This window comes from Leptodactylus fuscus, chromosome 7 (assembly GCF_031893055.1).
Source record: "Leptodactylus fuscus isolate aLepFus1 chromosome 7, aLepFus1.hap2, whole genome shotgun sequence".
NCBI classification, from domain to species: Eukaryota; Metazoa; Chordata; class Amphibia; order Anura; family Leptodactylidae; genus Leptodactylus; species Leptodactylus fuscus.
This window is the reverse complement of record NC_134271.1, coordinates 154199030-154218064: the sequence shown is the minus strand read 5'-3', so window position 1 is coordinate 154218064 and position 19035 is coordinate 154199030. Positions and strand designations below refer to the sequence as shown.

General features: G+C 47.4%; 1 protein-coding gene and 1 long non-coding RNA gene across 2 annotated transcripts in view; one reads left to right on the top strand and one right to left on the bottom strand.

Annotated features, from left to right (window-relative positions):
* Positions 1-18673, top strand: part of LOC142214370 (NACHT, LRR and PYD domains-containing protein 12-like) — a 54579-nt gene extending 35906 nt beyond the window's left edge. The window contains exons 9-13 of the mRNA XM_075283311.1: positions 7385-7555; positions 9130-9300; positions 12345-12515; positions 15095-15265; positions 18561-18673. Coding sequence (XP_075139412.1) covers positions 7385-7555; positions 9130-9300; positions 12345-12515; positions 15095-15265; positions 18561-18648 — 772 coding nt within the window. The 3' untranslated portion in view covers positions 18649-18673. The remainder of the gene's footprint in view (positions 1-7384; positions 7556-9129; positions 9301-12344; positions 12516-15094; positions 15266-18560) is intronic.
* LOC142214380 (uncharacterized) overlaps positions 1-19035 on the bottom strand; it is a 572210-nt gene that overhangs the window by 268807 nt on the left and 284368 nt on the right. The gene's annotated exons all lie outside the window — the stretch shown is intronic.

The window sequence follows — 19035 nt, the reverse complement described above, 5'->3', positions numbered from 1 at the left end:
GAGATAAGACAGGAACAGGGGAGGATGAGGGAGAAGTCAACAAAGTGGCGGAGGCAGATGAAGTGGTGTCCTGGCTCGTCCTCTGGAGTGCATCGCCAGCACAGTCAGCAGTGGCAGTGGCAGAGGCAGAGGCAGTGGCAGAGGCAGTGGCAGTGGCGTGAACGGCAGGCGGCCTTTGTCCTGCCGTTGCTGCCTGCCACTGATTCCAGTGCTTGGATTCCAAATGACGGCGCATTGAAGTGGTGGACAGGTTGCTCTTCTCAGAGCCCCTAATCAATTTCGAGAGGCAAATTGTGCAGACAACACTATATCTGTCCTCGGCGCATTCCTTGAAAAAACTCCACACCTTCGAGAAACGTGCCCTCGAGGTGGGAGTTTTTCGGGGCTGGGTACGAACTGGAACATCTTGGGAGATTCCGGGTGTGGCCTGGCTTCGCCTAAGCTGCTGACCTCTGCCTCTAGCTACCCTTTTTGGTGCTGCACTTGCCTCAACATCCACACTACTTTCCCCGCTTGACATCCCCCCTGTCCAGGTCGGGTCAGTGTCCTCATCATCCACCACTTCCTCTTCCAACTCCTGTCTCATCTCCTCCTCCCGCACAATGCGCCGGTCAACTGGATGCCCTGATGGCAACTGCGTCACATCATCGTCGATGAGGGTGGGTTGCTGGTCATCCACCACCAAATCGAACGGAGATGGAGGAGACTCTAGTGTTTGAGCATCTGGACACAGATGCTCCTCTGTTAGGTTCGTGGAATCGTGACGTGGAGAGGCAGGTTGAGGGACAATGAAAGGAGCGGAGAACAGCTCTGGGGAGCAGGGACAGTTGGGGTTATTGTTCTGTGAAGCTTGGGAATTTTGGGAGGAAGGAGGACAAGACTGTTGGGTAATAGGAGGAGAGGAGGCAGAGTCTGACTGGCTGCTGGACAATGTGCTGTAAGCGTTCTCTGACAGCCATTGCAAGACCTGTTCCTGGTTCTCGGGCCTACTAAGGTTTGTACCCTGCAGTTTAGTTAATGTGGCAAGCAACCCTGGCACTGTGGAGTGGTGCAATGCTTGCTGCCCCACAGGAGTAGGCACGGGACGCCCTGTGGCTTCACTGCTACCTTGCTCCCCAGAACCATTCCCCCGACCTCGCCCACGGCCTCGTCCACGTCCCTTTCCGGGAGCCTTGCGCATTTTGAATTCCCAGTTAGAAATTGGCACTATATACCAGTAGCAAAAATTGTGGGTGCACGTAACCCCAATATATTCTTTGAATTCCCAGTCAGACAATGGCACTATATACCAGTAGCAAGAAATGAGGGTATTTGTAACCCCAATATATTCTTTGAATTCCCAGTCAGAAACTGGCACTATATGGCAGTAGCAAGAAATGAGGGTATTTATAACCCCAATATATTCTTTGAATTCCCAGTCAGACAATGGCACTGTATACCAGTAGTAAAAATTGTGGGTGCACGTAACCCCAATATATTCTTTGAATTCCCAGTCAGACAATGGCACTATATACCAGTAGCAAGAAATGAGGGTATTTGTAACCCCAATATATTCTTTGAATTCCCAGTCAGAAACTGGCACTGTATACCAGTAGCAAGAAATGAGGGTATTTGTAACCCCAATATATTCTTTGAATTCCCAGTCAGAAACTGGCACTGTATACCAGTAGTAAAAATTGTGGGTGCACGTAACCCCAATATATTCTTTGAATTCCCAGTCAGACAATGGCACTATATGGCAGTAGCAAAAATAGTGGGTGTATATAGCCCCAATTCTATTGCTAGGGGACTTGCAGGGTATTTCTGGGGTGAAGGTGGGGGGGCACACCGTTGGAACGGGTATCGGGGTATATATCGGGTATACGGGAATACACTGACAGTGTATTCCATTCAGGATCCTGGGAAAGCTGGGTTGCGGCGATTGAGCCCGTCAGTGCCACGTTACACTGACAAGCTTCTCCCTGGAATTTAGCTCTTATAAGAGCTGTTGGTTGTCTTCTCCTTCCTATCCTAGCCTGTCCCTGCCTACCCAGAATCTAAGCCCTAGCTAACTGGACAGAAACCTCCGTCTTCGGTGAATTGCAAGCTCAGAATGACGCGAAGCTGGGCGGCGCTGTTCTTTTAAATTAGAGGTCACATGTTTTCGGCAGCCAATGGGTTTTGCCTACTTTTTTCAACGTCACCGGTGTCGTAGTTCCTGTCCCACCTACCCTGCGCTGTTATTGGAGCAAAAAAGGCGCCAGGGAAGGTGGGAGGGGAATCGAGTAATGGCGCACTTTACCACGCGGTGTTCGATTCGATTCGAACATGCCGAACAGCCTAATATCCGATCGAACATGAGTTCCATAGAACACTGTTCGCTCATCTCTACTATTTATATAAAGTGGTTTTTAAAACCTTCTATTTATTTTATTGCACTTAAAAATAGTTTAAGAAGGTGAAATTTAATCATAGTATAGAGAGAAACATCTTTAATCTATAACATATACATACCTTGATAAACGCATTGGAGAACGTTTGTATCACGATCAAAGAGATCAGAACAAGTATCCATTAGAATGATAACATATACTTACCAGTGTGATCGCTAGCCATGTCTTGCGGTCTCTGGATAGGCTGATTCGGGCCACGTGACTTGGTACCATGCTGACAGAGTCTCTATATTTCTCAATGTAGAATATACGGCATAGCACTATCTTATAAACTCGCTGATTGGCTGGTTTCGGTCACGTGACCTAGTACTATGGGAACAGAGTCTCTTAGGGGAATACCTTTAGCGAATGTGGGACATTGGAATTATATCACGTCAACCCACGTGAGTATATGGAATATAGAAATTCATTTAATCTAGACTCATTTGTGATTTGCAGGGTCATATCTTCTGGTATCGTGGCGCAGATATAACCAAGAAGTAAGAGAGACAAGTGTAGGCTAGAAAAAATATTTTGAAGTAAACGCATTATGTGTGAATAGTGTCTAATTATTTATTGAAAATTACATCGGATACCACAAACACTTTCACTATAAATGTGCTCAAATGTTTCTATTCTAACCACATGCTCGTAAATGAAAAAATGGATAAACAGGGGTTAAATCTAGGATAGTTTGATGTCAGAAAAGTAATCTTTGCGTTTTACTAAGGACATAAAATTTATGAATTGAATTGATATCTTTTAGTGTTTCAGTGTTTCTAGGGACGTTTATATTATTGTGCATATATTACTTCCATGCCATCATTCATGTATGACAATATTGAGATGACTTTTTTTAATGAATGTTAAATATGTAGTATTTCTTTGTGATAGAAAGTTTTTTGTTTAGCGGTGCAATTTCTACCTAGCGATGTAGTTGTATTAGGTCCATGTTGCTAAGAAACTACACCCTCCCTGTTTTCAGGTTGAATGAATTAACAATAATGAACGGAAGTCCCTGTATGTTGGGTTCCTATATATACCTGGATTTATTCAGATTCTATACGCTCTGAGGAAGGAACAGACGTTCCGAAACGCGTCTGCGTTTTTTAGGGGGATTCTTTTCTTCTTTTTTCAATTCATGACTTGCATCTATTTTTCGTCATTTTAAGATGTGTTGTCAATAAAAGTTATATTTTATCCACGGAGAGCTGCCGGCGTAATTCTCTTTTTCTATCTGTGCCAGAAATATCGCTGATGACGCAGTCAAGTATATCATCGGTTGTGATGGATAAATTAAACCAGGAGCCAAAAGATCAGAGCGGCTCAGGCCTAGTTTATGTTGTGAGAAAACCCGCTAAAAGAAAACACAGCGCTGCGTTTCCGCCCGTGCTCAAGAATAAAAACAAGAGCCGTAAAAGATGCCGCCGCCAGAGAGTTGTTAGACCCGCCGGAGATGACATCTTTTAGTGAAATAATATGGCTTTTATACACGACGGTTCTGTGGAGTGCACCAAATCAGTTGATTTACTTGATTTAATTAATTTACTCCCGACGCAGACGAGCATAGAAAAATCGCACTTTGTAGAAGTACAACCCATAGCGGCTGTTGCCGACAATGCCTCGTTGGAGTTCTTCATTTCAGGCAGCGGGGAATATTATTACGACCTGAACAACACACTCTTGTACATCAGCTGTCGTATTGTGAAGGTGGACAATACGGCTATTCCTGCGGACGCTAATGTGGGTTTGATTAGTTATCCAATAGCTACACTTTTCAGCCAGATGGATGTGACGCTCAGCGACAGACTTATTTCACACTCGGATAACTTGTACAGCTATAGAGCGTACATAGAGACTATTTCGAATTACATCCCACAAGCGCTGTCATCACAGTTCACATCGGGCCTGTTCTATAAAGACACAGCCGGTCACCATCATGAAAGGGCCCTTGAGGCTAATAATTTGGGGTTTGCTAAACAAGCTCGGTATACTTCGTGATCTAGACCTGTACAGCTTTTGGGTCCCATTTTTGGTAATATATTTAATCAACCGAAACTCATACTGAATGGTCTGGATCTGAAAATTAAACTAACCAGGAATAAGGACTCCTTTTACCTGATGTCTGCAGATGCTGAACAATTTAAGGTGCAAATCTTACAAGCGGCCCTGTATGTCAAGAGGGTACAAGTATTACCAGCTGTCAGAATCTGACACAGCCAGGCCCTCCTATCGGCCACAGTGAAATACGCCATTGATAGAGCCTGTCTCAAACTCTATAGTATTCCTGCCGGAAAGCGTCTTTCGAACCAGGAAAATCTGTTTCTGGGGCAGGTGCCTAAAACCGTGATAATAGGCTTTGTTGAGAATGAAGCCTTTAGTGGATCATATAACCGTAATCCGCTATGCTTCCACCACTATAATGTGAATCAAGCGTCGCTTTACCTGGACGGTCAGCAGATTCCCGTAAGGCCGTTTCAACCGGATTTTGAAACGGATTCTGCGGTCAGGGAGTACGCGGCCCTTCTCCATATTTCAGGCAAGCAGAGAAGTGATATTGGTTTAGCCATAGACAGAGATGAATTTATAAATGGCTAAACATTTTTTGCATTTGATTTGTCACCGGATCAAGAACCGGGCGGACATTTTTCACTCATTAAAACTGGGAATCTTAGAGCGGAGGTGCATTTTGCAGTGCCAACACCCCACACAGTGAATATGATAGTTTACTCTATTCATACAAATATTATGGAGATTAACAACCAAAGAGAGATCATGTGTGATTTTTGATTAAACATTCCCTGCCATTTTCAGAAATGAATAGCCTACAGCTTATAATTCTGGCTAAATCTGACCCATATATGAACCTTATATTTGCCAATGTATTTCCGTGTGACTTTCTACTGGATGAGCCTGTGCTACAGCGACCTGTCGCATTTATCATCAATACGGATTATTCACATAAACGCGGTTCGCACTGGGTGCTAATTATATTGTATCATGATGCAGCTATATATCGATTTTCGCCGGATTTTGAGATGTACCCTCAGAGCTTTGTTCTGTTTATAGAAAGGAATTGCATAGGCTACCACATGAGCCTAATAAGTCATATGAGAGAGGTGTCCTTTTCATTCTAATCTCAACACCTAAGACATGTCAGGGCATGTCTCTCACTGCATAGGATACCGCATGAGCCTAATAAATGATATGAGAGAGAAATGGGGCGTAGTGGGGTGGTTTGACGAAAAGGTGCGATGCTTCACTACTTTACTTATCATAGTCCACACCATGTGTGGTCTCAGCCCAAAAACAAGGATTCTTAAGCAAAATTTCTGGCCATTTTCTGTCATAGAGTCTCCTCATAATCATTATCACTCACATAGGAGAAATAGCATAGGTATGCCTATGGGATATTGTATAAGGAAAACCTTTGTTTTTGTACCGTGTTAGCTCTCGGCTTCTTCTTCAGGTATATCTAAAACCAATTTCTGAAGGCTGCATATTTATGTACAGAGGAACACATAGTGATACAATTTTAGATGGGAGGGTGTAAGGTTATTGGTACATACAAGTAAACAATTCCTCAGTTCCCAAGGTTCTTATCAGTTCAACGAGTGGTCTTTTATGGCTGCTTCAGGTCAGTGATTTCTGTAAGGGGTCATAAAACCATGTGAGAGATTCATCCCCTCCTGGAGTGTTTGAAGCAGTGTCATGAATTTGTACTCATAAATCCTCCTGTCTTTCTTAGATTTGAAACTTCTTCTAAAACCAAAATTTTCATGCCATTGGTGATATTATGATCTTCATTGCTGAAACGTTTTGACACGGGAAGGTCCATTCTTTGTTCTCTAATTGTATGACGGTGTGGGTTCATCCGCATTCTGAGTTTCTGACCGGTCTCTCCACCATACAGATTTTCAGTGGAACATTTGGTGCATATTATTAAATACACTACATTAGGCTTTCATCAGATTGAAGTATTGTCGCAATGGACGGCTAGGTATGACAGTTCCAAGCTCCGTGCATACCCTGGTATGAGGCCTGCAATGTTGCCAATAGCAGTCAGAAAAGGCTTGCAGTGGGGGGCCACACGGTGGCTCAGTGGTTAGCTCTGCAGCCTTGCAGCACTGGGTCCTGGTGCTCAAATCCCACCAAGGGCAGAAAAACCATCTGCAAGGAGTTTGTATGTTCTCCCCGTGCTTGCATGGATTTCCATCCCATATTTCAAAGACATACTGATAGGGAAAAATGTACATTGTGAGCTCTGTGTGGGGCTCACAATCTACATTTAAGATAAAAAAAAAAAAAGGCTTGCAGTGGTGGCAGAGTGGAGATATATGCATAGAGAAGGCCAAGAGCAGCGGTAATACTTCAATCTGTACAAATACAAGAGTCTGATGAAGGTCATTGTATGACCGAAAAACGTTTTACTCTGCTCTACCATATGCACTCATCCAAGTGTGACGTCTGCCTTCGTTTACTGAATAAGGATCCACACAGTTCTATCCAGTAGTGATTTGGTTAAACGCAGGGCTGAACTCTATATTTGTTGAGTGGTTTGCATGGCTCTACATTTATGTCCCAGATATTATCCCTCTCTTTATCACAGTTAGTTTTCCAACATATTGATACTCTATAGGAACTTTGTCATCGGTTCCTTGGTCCTTATAAGGGTAAGACTTTGGTCGGGGGCACATGTCATTTAGGGCGGTGGCCCTGAGATAGGCCTATAGGGTCTGTTAGGCTGTCACTCTTAACAGGTTCATATTTAGGGACATATTTCAACATTTTACATCTTTGATACCTTTTGCATCCAGATTTTCAATTGCCTGGAGTCTGGCGCTCTTCTATGACATCACATGCCCGGGGTGTTATGGCATGCTAAGTGTCATGACGTCATGTGTTTTGACAAAGCAAATCTTCAGAAGTTCACCTATCCTTATCACTCACATCTCATCTTCTTATACTTACAGATTGGGTAATAACGATCTACCAGTCACTTCCTGCACCCAGTTGGCCTCTGTAATAAGGAATAACCAGTCCCTGAAGATACTTGACCTGTCTAAAAACCGTCTGTCCGGTCCTCACTTCAGTGACTTGATGGCCGCTCTGTCCAGTCCAGCCTGCAGGATAGAGGAGTTACAGTGAGTATAAGAGATGTGTACAGGAGGAGACATGTGGGGACAAGTTATACAGGGATGTTATTCTATGTTATGCTCCTCCGCACCATTGTTATGTCTATGAGATAAACTGCTGACTGCACCTTCATACAGTGTTGGCCAAAAGTATTGGCACCCCTGCAATTCTGTCAGATAATACTCAGTTTCTTCCAGATAATGATTGCAATCACAAACTCTTTGGTATTATTATCTTCATATAATTTGTCTTCAATGGAAAACCACAAAAAGAATTGTCAAAAAGCCAAATTGGATATAATTCCACACCAAACATAAAAAAGGGGGTGGACAAAAGTATTGGCGCTGTTTGAAAAATCATGTGATGCTTCTCTAATTTGTGTAATTAACAGCACCTGTTACTTACCTGAGGCACCTAACAGGTGGTGGCAATAACTAAATCACACTTGCAGCCAGTTGAAATGGATTAAAGTTGACTCCACCTCTGTCCTGTGTCCTTGTGTGACCACATTGAGCATGGAGAAAAGAAAGAAGACCAAAGAACTGTCTGAGGACTTGAGAAGCAAAATTGTGAGGAAGCCTGAGCAATCTCAAGGCTACAAGTCCATCTCCAAAGCCCTGAATGTTCCTGTGTCTACCGTGCGCAGTGTCATCAAGAAGTGTAAAGCCCATGGCACTGTGGCTAACCTCCCTAGATGTGGACGCAAAAGAAACATTGATGAGAGATTTCAACGCAAGATTGTGCGGATGGAGGATAAAGAACCTCGACTAACATCCAAACAAGTCCAAGCTGCCCTGCAGTCTGAAGGTACAACAGTGTCACCCCGTACTATCCGTCAGCATCTGAATGAGAAGGGACTGTATGGTAGGAGACCCAGGAAGACCCCACTTCTTACCCAGAGACATAAGCCAGGCTGGAGTTTGCCAAAACTTACCTGAGAAAGCCAAAACCGTTCTGGAAGAATGTTCTCTGGTCAGAGGAGACAAAAGTAGGAAAAGGCATCAACATAGAGTTTACAGGGAAAAAAAGAGGCCTTCAAAGAAAAGAACACGGTCCCTACAGTCAAACATGGCGGAGGGTCCCTGATGGTTTGGGGTTGCTTTGCTGCCTCTGCCTCTGGACTGCTTGACCGTGTGCATGGCATTATGAAGTCTGAAGACGACCAACACATTGTGCAGCATCATGTAGGGCCCAGTGTGAGAAAGCCGGGTCTCCCTCAGAGGTCAGGGGTCTTCCAGCAGGACAATGACCCAAAACACACTTCAGGTCAGCACTAGAAAATGGTGGTGAGAGAAAGCCCTGGAGACTTGTAAAGTGGCAGCAATGAGTCCAGCCCTGAATCCCATAGAACACCTGTGGGGGAGAGATCTCTTGATGGCAGTTTGGAGAAGGCCCCCTTCACATCTCAGGGGGGACCTGGAGCAGTTTGCCAAAGAAGAATGGTCTAAAATTCCAGCAGAGCCTTGTAAGAAACTCATTGCTGTTTACCGGAAGCGGTTCTGATACTGTCTACTGAGCTGTGTATCTAATCCTATCCTGTGTGATACAGCTGCTGATACATCTCATCTTCTTATTCTTACAGTTTGGCTATGAATGATCTCCCAGACACTTGCTGCACCCAGTTGGCCTCTGTAATAAGGAATAACCGGTCCCTGATGAAACTTGTCCTGTCCGATAACAGTCTGTCCGGTCCTCACTTCAGTGACTTGATGGCCGCTCTGTCCAGTCCAGCCTGCAGGATAGAGGAATTACAGTGAGTATAAGAGATGTGTACAGGAGGAGACATGTGGGGACAAGTTATACAGGGAGTTTATTCTAATTTATGCTCCTCCGCACCATTGTTATGCCATCCATGGCCACTCATTGTGCAGAAACTGCGGGAGCTGACTCTGAGGAACCCTAGGGTTTTGGAGATGGTACTCCATCAAGGGTCTCTGCTGCTCACAAACTCTACTCACCATGTGGTACGTCGAGTTCCAGCGTGTGGGGACGTCGCACAGCAGCCGGTGTTCTGGCAGATGGAGGCATTGCTGAAGGCTTCGGAGGCTAGCAGCGGCTACTGTGGATATGCGAAAGTGGGCGCACAAGCGCTGCACTTTCACCAGTAGCTCGGCTACATTGGAGTATGTTTTCAAAAACCGTTGCACCACTAAATTGAACACATGGGCCAGGCATGGAACGTGTCGGAGGTTGGCAAGTTCCAGAGCCGCTACCAGGTTGTGGCCGTTATCACACACGACCATGTCTGGGCCCAGGTGCAGCAGCGAAAGCCATGTTGCCGTCTCATCAAGGAGGGCATCCCTCACCTCTGAGACAGTGTGCTGTCTGTCACCCAAGTTTATGAGCTTCAGCACGGCCTGCTGACGTCTCCCCACGCCAGTGCTGCAGTGTTTCCAGCTGGTAGCTGGGGTCAATGTGATGGAGGAGGAGGGTGGTGGTTCAGAGCCCCTGCCAGGAATGTTGGGCGGGGAAATGAGGTAGACCGCCCCAGATTGTGACCCACTCCCAGCCTCAACTACATTCACCCATTGTGCCGTCAGTCAAATGTAGCATCCCTGTCCGCATGCACTTGTCCACGCATCGGTGGTCAAGTGGACCTTTGTGCAAATCGCGGAACTTAGGGCCCGCGGGATGTTGCGTGACACGTGCTGGTGCAAGGCGGGGACGGCACACCAGGAGAAGTAGTGATGGCTAGGGACGGCATAGCGAGGTGCCGCACTTTCCATCAGGTCACGGAAGGCCTGAATTTCAACAAGCCGGAATAGCAACATCTCCTGGGCCAGCAGTTTGGAGATGTGCGCGTTTAAGGCTTGTGCATGGGGGTGGGTAGTGCTGTATTTTGCCTGTGCTCAAAAGTCTGGGAGATGGTGGGTTGTTTTGAGGAGGCGCATGATGGTACAGGAGAAGGAGCTGAGACAGGAGAAGGAGCTGAAGCAGGAAAAGGGGAGGATGAGGGAGAAGTCCCCAAAGTGGTGGAGGAAGATGTGGAGGTTTCCTGGCTGCTGGTCTGGACTGCAGTGCCAGCACTGGCAAGAGTGGGAGAGGCAGTGGCGGCAACGCCGGACGATGGTAGTACAGCGTTTGCTCTCTGCCACTGAGCCCAGTGCTTGCCTTCCAATTGACGGCGCATGGCAGTGGTTGTGAGGTTGCTCTTTTCAGAGCCCCTACTCAGTTTTGAGTTGCAGAGTGTGCAAACGGCACTATATTTGTCCGCAGCAAAGACATAAAAAAAATTCCACACTACTGAAGCCCGTGGCCTCCATGGGGGAGTTTTTCTAGGCTGGTTACAAGAGGGAACATTTTGGGCCCTGCTGGCTGTGGCCTGGCTTCGGTGAAGCAGCTGTCCTCTGCCTCTGGACATGCCTCTGCCTCTAGCCACCCTCTTTGGTGCTGCACTTCCCTCCACATCTCCACTGCTCTCCCCGCTTGACATCCGCCCTGTCCAGGTCGGGTCAGTGGCCTCATCGTCCACCGCCTCCTCTTCCAAATCCTCCAACGGCTCCTCTTCCTCCTCTTGTGCAACAACAACGGCAACAGGCTGCCCTGATGGCAACTGTCTCGTCATCGTCGTCACTGAGGGACGATTGCTGGTCAACAACAACAACAGGAGATAAGGGATGCTCCAGTGTTTGTGCATTAGGGAACTCATCTGTTACCTCTGGTGATTCAGGACGTGGTGGGACAGAGAGAGGGCCAGTGAATGGAGCCGAAAACAGCTCCTGGGAGGTGGGAAAGGTGGGATTAGGTTGCTGGGAAGATTGGGCATGTTGTGAGGAAGGAGGAGAAGTCTGTTGGGTAGGAGGAGGAGTTGAGGTAGAGGCTGACTGGCTGGTGGAGAATGTGCTGGAAGCATTGTCCACCAGCCATTGTAACACCTCTTCCTGGTGCTCGGGCCTACTTAGGTTTGTACCCTGCAGCCCACTCAATGTGGCCATCAAGCCAGGGACTGTGGAGAAGCGTAATGCTTGCTGCCGCAGAGCTGTAGGCGCAGTAGACGCTGTTGGTTGAGCGCAACCTTGCTCCACATCTGCATTTCCACGCCCCCGTCCTCTTCCCCGTCCCCTTGCTCTAGCTTTGCGCATTTTGGATATACTATTCCCTTTTTGATGGTCTATATACCACAAAGAAAAGCTGTTTTCCAGCTTTATATGAACTTGTTAATACAGTGGATTGCTGCAATTTTTCAGGCCCCCCAAAAATTCAAGGCTTTTTTCATCTCTATATTAACTAGTCACTGTTGTGTATTCCGGCTATTCTGTGTGCGGACAGCCAAAACCGAAAGCTGTTTCTCCGCTATATGTAAAGTTGTAACTGTTCTGTATCCCTGTTTTCCACCGTCCGGGGAAAGCTGGACTGATGTCCCTACAGTGTATAGCTCTGAGCTGTTGGTTTTCTTCTTTACTTCTTCCCTGCCTATCTGAGGCTAATCGCTATCTAGCCCTCAGCAGATATGTTTCTCTCCCTATCTCTGACCGCTGAAATAGCGAATAGGGCGGCGGCCATTCTTATGAATGGGAGGTCACATGTTTTGGCAGCCAATGGGTTTTATCAATTTATTTCACTGCCTCCGTTGTCGTAGTTCCTGTCCCACCTGCCCTGCGCAGTTATTGGTGCAAAAAATGCGCCAAGGAAGGTGGGAGGGGACATGAATTTTTACTGCGTATGCAGCCTGGTATTCAATTGTGCATGAATACATCGAACGCCATGATATTCGATCAAATACCTATTCGATCGAACGGCGTTTGCTCATCTCTACTGCTGATACATCACTCACATCTCATCTTCTTATTCTTACAGTTTGGGTAGTAATGATCTCCCAGACACGTCCTGCACCCAGTTGGCCTCTGGAATAAGAAATAATCAGTCCCTGAAGATACTTGACCTGTCTAATAACCATCTGTTTGGTCCTCACTTCAGTGACTTGATGGCCGCTCTGTCCAGTCCAGCCTGCAGGATAGAGAATATAAAGTGAGTATAAGATATGTATAAGTATATGTGTATGTAAATATCACCTTGGAGAGCCCTAAACTGACTAGGAAAGTCCTCTGGACTTATTGGCTGGACCTTGTTGTGATTTGAAAAGCTGGTGACGTAGCCATGTTAAGAGAGGAGCTTGGTAATAGTCCTTAAAGGAGGGGGCACATAGGTGGGGACTCACCTTCTACCATGAGCTGGTGAGAGGAACATAGGTCCTGCATGATGGTGGATTTCCTGGAGAAGCTGATCCTGGACCAGGTGATCAGCCCGGGCTCTGGCTGATTGCTGGATGTCCTGCAGAAAAGCAGAAAATTAATCGATGTGGGGGCCACCTCTAAGCAATACAGCAGTCCCAGCCCACCAGCACGAGACAACAACGGGTGATTGCGGCATATGGGTAAGGGCTGGGTGAGGAGCAGGCTGCCTGTCAGGCATGTATAGAGGAAGGTGAGCCCAGCCAGGGTCATGGGCATGCTGGGTCTGCATCTGCTGGCAGTAGCCGGGGATGTGGTGTCTACGGAGCTGGAGAGCGCAGAGTTTGGGAATGGACCGTATCAGTGCTGCTGGGTGGGTGGGGCTTCAGGAGGCGGGGCTTTGGGGCAGCATTTCTTCCTCTGGTGACCTGGACAAGTGGTGCTTGAGGGAGTGGCCCCTGCGCATCTCTGGTGACGTCAGCATGCTCATGCCCTCAGGGGATAACGGGGCTTTCTGTCCTGCTTCTCCCACAGACTCTAGGAGGGAGCGAGGGTCACAATGTGCACAGGAGGGGGGAGGGTTGCAGGAGCAGCAGGTACCGGCACCAGCAGGAAGATTACTACAGGGTGGGGGAGGGGGATTGCAGGGGGTGGTAGCAGCAGTATACACATGGGTGTAGGAGTATTCCCATGGGAGTGCTGGCGGTGGACCCACCCCTCCCTAGTCAGTATATGGGGAGGGCAGGAGGGATTCCTGTGGTTCCAGGAGGATGGAGTGGAGGAAAGACAAGGATGTTAGCAGAGGCCCATCCTGGAGGTTTTCAGACCACTCTGATGCTGCACACTGACCATTTGTCTCTGGCCGAGTCTGGATGGCTGTCATTGCCACAGCCAGGGGTGACACGGCGAAGAAGTCTGGCGTTCAAGCAGGCACAGGAATCACCTCTGGAGGAGAAGTCGCAGCAGGCGCCTCACCCCAAGCAGCAGCTCTTCGTCCAGGTCGGATCAGAAGAGGAGTCATCATAGTCAAGTCCAGAGACTACCCAGTGGGTCGTGTTTGGCTTCCATGGCATCCCGTCATTGTCGCAGAACACCTTCGGCTGCCATGGCAAAAAGAGAAACAGCCTCTCTCTTCTGCTCCAGTTTCATAGGAGTCTCTTCAGATCCCATCGGGGACGAAGGATGTTGAGTACGGCTGTCTTCCGGTTTGGCCACCTCTATCTGCTGCACCCACATCATCAGATTTTGCTTCATCACCAAGACAGTTGTTAGAAGTAGCGGAGGATAAGAAGAAGCCTGTCAGCTTACGTGTGGTCCAGAATAGTGCTGATACATGCAGGTGGTAACAACCTGGAATGGGTGAAACTGGCCGAACTTATAGTACTTATAAAAGAGGATTTGTGTAGAGTCTACGATTTTTCAGTTCTGTTGTGCTGGTATGGTCTGAGATCATTCCAAGAGGGTCCTGAACGTTCATGTTTCCAGATTTGTCAGGTCATTCAAGGTGGTGGTAGTACGGCACAAGGAACTCCATCTCAACTCGACTAGTAATGATATTTTGGATGGGTTAGAGAGGGCATTGGTCCAGTAGTAACAGGCTGTTACTACTAGCACAGTCTTAGGGTCTGTATGGTACTGCTAGCACAGGCTTCGGGCCTGTATGATAATATCCCAGATGTCTGGGACATTACCATACAGGCCTGAAGCCTGTGCAAGCAGTAACAGGCTATTACTACTAGCACAGGCTTCGGACCTTTATGGTACTGCTAGCACAGGCTTTGGGCCTATACGGTAAAATCCCAAACCACATGACGTCTGGGACATTACCATATGGGCTCGAAGCCTGCTAGGATTAACATCGGACCCTGGAGAGGTGAGTAACACTGTTTATTATGTTCCCTCGCCTCCCCTGGGGCTCCGATTATTATACTTGGGGGTCCGAAAAGAGTATAATAATAGTTCATGGGTGTGCAACTGTGGGGCATATTAGTTGAGTGGGCAACTGTGGAGCATAATAGAGGTTGCAGGGTCCACTGTGGCCCTTGCAACCTCTATTATTCCCCATAGTCTATTGTGCCACTGTGGGGCATAATATAAGCTAAGTGGGGTGTCAAAGATGTCTGTGTTGCAAACTTTACAGAGTCAAGTCACAGCTGGAAGAAGTGTGCCGGGGGGGGCATCCTTTGATCGTCCACCTCAGGCAGCAGAGAGGCTAGGTTCCCCATTGCAATGGAGATATCATATAGCTGCCATCATCCTGGCATCCACCACACACTAGAGGTGACATTCTCTCTCCACATACACAATGAATAGATTTTATACTAACCCTCTGTGTATTGTACATGTCACCAACATCTCCTCTTCTAATTCTTATAGTTTGGCTGGTAATGATCTATCAAACGCTTCCTGCACCCAGCTGGCGTTTGGGATAAGAAATAACCAGTCCCTGAAGAGACTTGTCCTGTCTGGTAACCGTCTGTCCGGTCCTCACTTCAGTGACTTGATGGCCGCTCTGTCCAGTCCAGCCTGCAGGATAGAGGAATTACAGTGAGTATAAGAGATGTGTACAGGATGGATTTAGAATTTTTTGTGTTAAACTATCTGAGATGCTCTGGAGCAAATCAATATTGTACATCACTTCTCACACACACACAGCTCTGTATTGTACAGGACTCCTCACACACACAGCTCTGTATTGTACAGGACTCCTCACACACACAGCTCTGTATTGTACAGGACTCCTCACACACACAGCTCGGGATTGTACTGTACTCATATGCATAGCTCGGTATTGTACAGGACTTCTCACATGCACAGCTCGGTATTGTACAGAACTCCTCACATACACAGCTCGGGATTGTACTGTACTCACACGCACAGCTCTGTATTGTACAGGACTCCTCACATGCACAGCTCAGTATTGTACAGGACTCCTCACACACACAGCTCTGTATTGTACAGGACTCCTCACACACACAGCTCAGTATTGTACAGGACTCCTCACACGCACAGCTCGGGATTGTACTGTACTCATATGCATAGCTCTGTATTGTACAGGACTCCTCACATACACAGTTCGGTATTGTACAGGACTCCTCACACGCACAGCTCAGGATTGTACAGAACTCCTCACACACACAGCTCAGTATTGTACAGAACTCCTCACATACACAGCTCTGTATTGTACAGGACTCCTCACACGCACAGCTCGGTATTGTACAGGAGTCCTCACATACACAGCTCTGTATTGTACAGGACTCCTCACATACACAGTTCGGTATTGTACAGGACTCCTCACACGCACAGCTCAGGATTGTACAGAACTCCTCACACGCACAGCTCTGTATTGTACAGGACTCCTCACACGCACAGCTCAGTATTGTACAGGACTCCTCACAGGCACAGCTCAGTATTGTACAGGACTCCTCACACGCACAGCTCAGTATTGTACAGGACTCCTCACAGGCACAGCTCAGTATTGTACAGGACGCCTCACATGCACAGCTCAGTATTGTACAGGACTCCTCACACGCACAGCTCAGTATTGTACAGGACTCCTCACACACACACAGCTCAGTATTGTACAGGACTCCTCACACACACAGCTCTGTATTGTACAGGACTCCTCACACACACAGCTCTGTATTGTACAGGACTCCTCACACACACAGCTCTGTATTGTACAGGACTCCTCACATACACAGTTCGGTATTGTACAGGACTCCTCACACGCACAGCTCAGTATTGTACAGGACTCCTCACACGCACAGCTCTGTATTGTACAGGACTCCTCACACACACAGCTCTGTATTGTACAGGACTCCTCACATGCACAGCTCAGTATTGTACAGGACTCCTCACACGCACAGCTCAGTATTGTACAGGACTCCTCACACGCACAGCTCTGTATTGTACAGGACTCCTCACACACACAGCTCTGTATTGTACAGGACTCCTCACATACACAGCTCAGTATTGTACAGGACTCCTCACAGGCACAGCTCAGTATTGTACAGGACTCCTCACACGCACAGCTCAGTATTGTACAGGACTCCTCACACGCACAGCTCTGTATTGTACAGGACTCCTCACATGCACAGCTCAGTATTGTACAGGACTCCTCACATACACAGCTCAGTATTGTACAGGACTCCTCACATACACAGCTCGGTATTGTACAGGACGCCTCACATGCACAGCTCGGTATTGTACAGGACTCCTCACACGCACAGCTCAGTATTGTACAGGACTCCTCACACGCACAGCTCTGTATTGTACAGGACTCCTCACACGCAAAGCTCAGTATTGTACAGGACTCCTCACACGCACAGCTCTGTATTGTACAGGACTCCTCACACACACAGCTCTGTATTGTACAGGACTCCTCACATACACAGCTCAGTATTGTACAGGACTCCTCACAGGCACAGCTCAGTATTGTACAGGACTCCTCACACGCACAGCTCAGTATTGTACAGGACTCCTCACACGCACAGCTCTGTATTGTACAGGACTCCTCACATGCACAGCTCAGTATTGTACAGGACTCCTCACACGCACAGCTCTGTATTGTACAGGACTCCTCACACGCACAGCTCTGTATTGTACAGGACTCCTCACATGCACAGCTCAGTATTGTACAGGACTCCTCACATACACAGCTCGGTATTGTACAGGACTCCTCACACGCACAGCTCAGTATTGTACAGGACTCCTCACACGCACAGCTCAGTATTGTACAGGACTCCTCACAGGCACAGCTCAGTATTGTACAGGACTCCTCACATACACAGCTCAGTATTGTACAGGACTCCTCACAGGCACAGCTCAGTATTGTACAGGACTCCTCACACGCACAGCTCAGTATTGTACAGGACTCCTCACACGCACAGCTCTGTATTGTACAGGACTCCTCACATGCACAGCTCAGTATTGTACAGGACTCCTCACATGCACAGCTCAGTATTGTACAGGACTCCTCACATACACAGCTCAGTATTGTACAGGACTCCTCACACACACAGCTCAGTATTGTACAGGACTCCTCACAGGCACAGCTCAGTATTGTACAGGACTCCTCACACGCACAGCTCTGTATTGTACAGGACTCCTCACATACACAGCTCCGTATTGTACAGGACTCCTCACACGCACAGCTCTGTATTGTACAGGACTCCTCACACACACAGCTCAGTATTGTACAGGACTCCTCACACGCACAGCTCTGTATTGTACAGGACTCCTCACATACACAGCTCAGTATTGTACAGGACTCCTCACACACACAGCTCAGTATTGTACAGGACTCCTCACAGGCACAGCTCAGTATTGTACAGGACTCCTCACACGCACAGCTCAGTATTGTACAGGACTCCTCACACGCACAGCTCTGTATTGTACAGGACTCCTCACACACACAGCTCAGTATTGTACAGGACTCCTCACACGCACAGCTCTGTATTGTACAGGACTCCTCACATGCACAGCTCAGTATTGTACAGGACTCCTCACATGCACAGCTCAGTATTGTACAGGACTCCTCACAGGCACAGCTCAGTATTGTACAGGACTCCTCACACACACAGCTCTGTATTGTACAGGACTCCTCACACACACAGCTCAGTATTGTACAGGACTCCTCACACGCACAGCTCTGTATTGTACAGGACTCCTCACATGCACAGCTCAGTATTGTACAGGACTCCTCACACGCACAGCTCAGTATTGTACAGGACTCGGTGTGTCTATCTGTGACTGATCAATTTACTGACTAATTTGACGTCAGGAGAGAATCCTCACCACACAAAGTCACTAATACTGCGCTGTCTGCTTTATGTTCTAGGCTGGAGTACACTGGATTGTCTGAAGAGGAGGAGGAAGAAATAAGACAACTGGAAAGACACAAACCAGAGATGAAGATAGATTACTAAATAATCCAGATGCCGGGTGTGTATGTGCGGGGCAGATTGTAAACCGAGAGCAAGGCAGGTGGTTCGGACTCCGCAACCAGAAATGAGCGTAGACGTGGCGGTAAAGTTGAAGGAAAAATGTATTTACTATAGGTTAATAAAGGCAAATTAACAGTAAAATAACAAGAGGAAGGACAAGCAAAATACACAGTGTAGTATGAACAAGTCACAGTAGATTTAGCAATGTCTTCCACTATGACTATGTCCGCTTCTGCAGTACGGACTCTGAACAATATGCACAACACTATCCCTAACTGACCCTGACTCCACATTTGGGTGCGCACCCCCCTTTTCCCAGTGGTCCAGGTATACCGCTTACAGTCTGTAGAAGCGCGCGGTGGGGCCCAA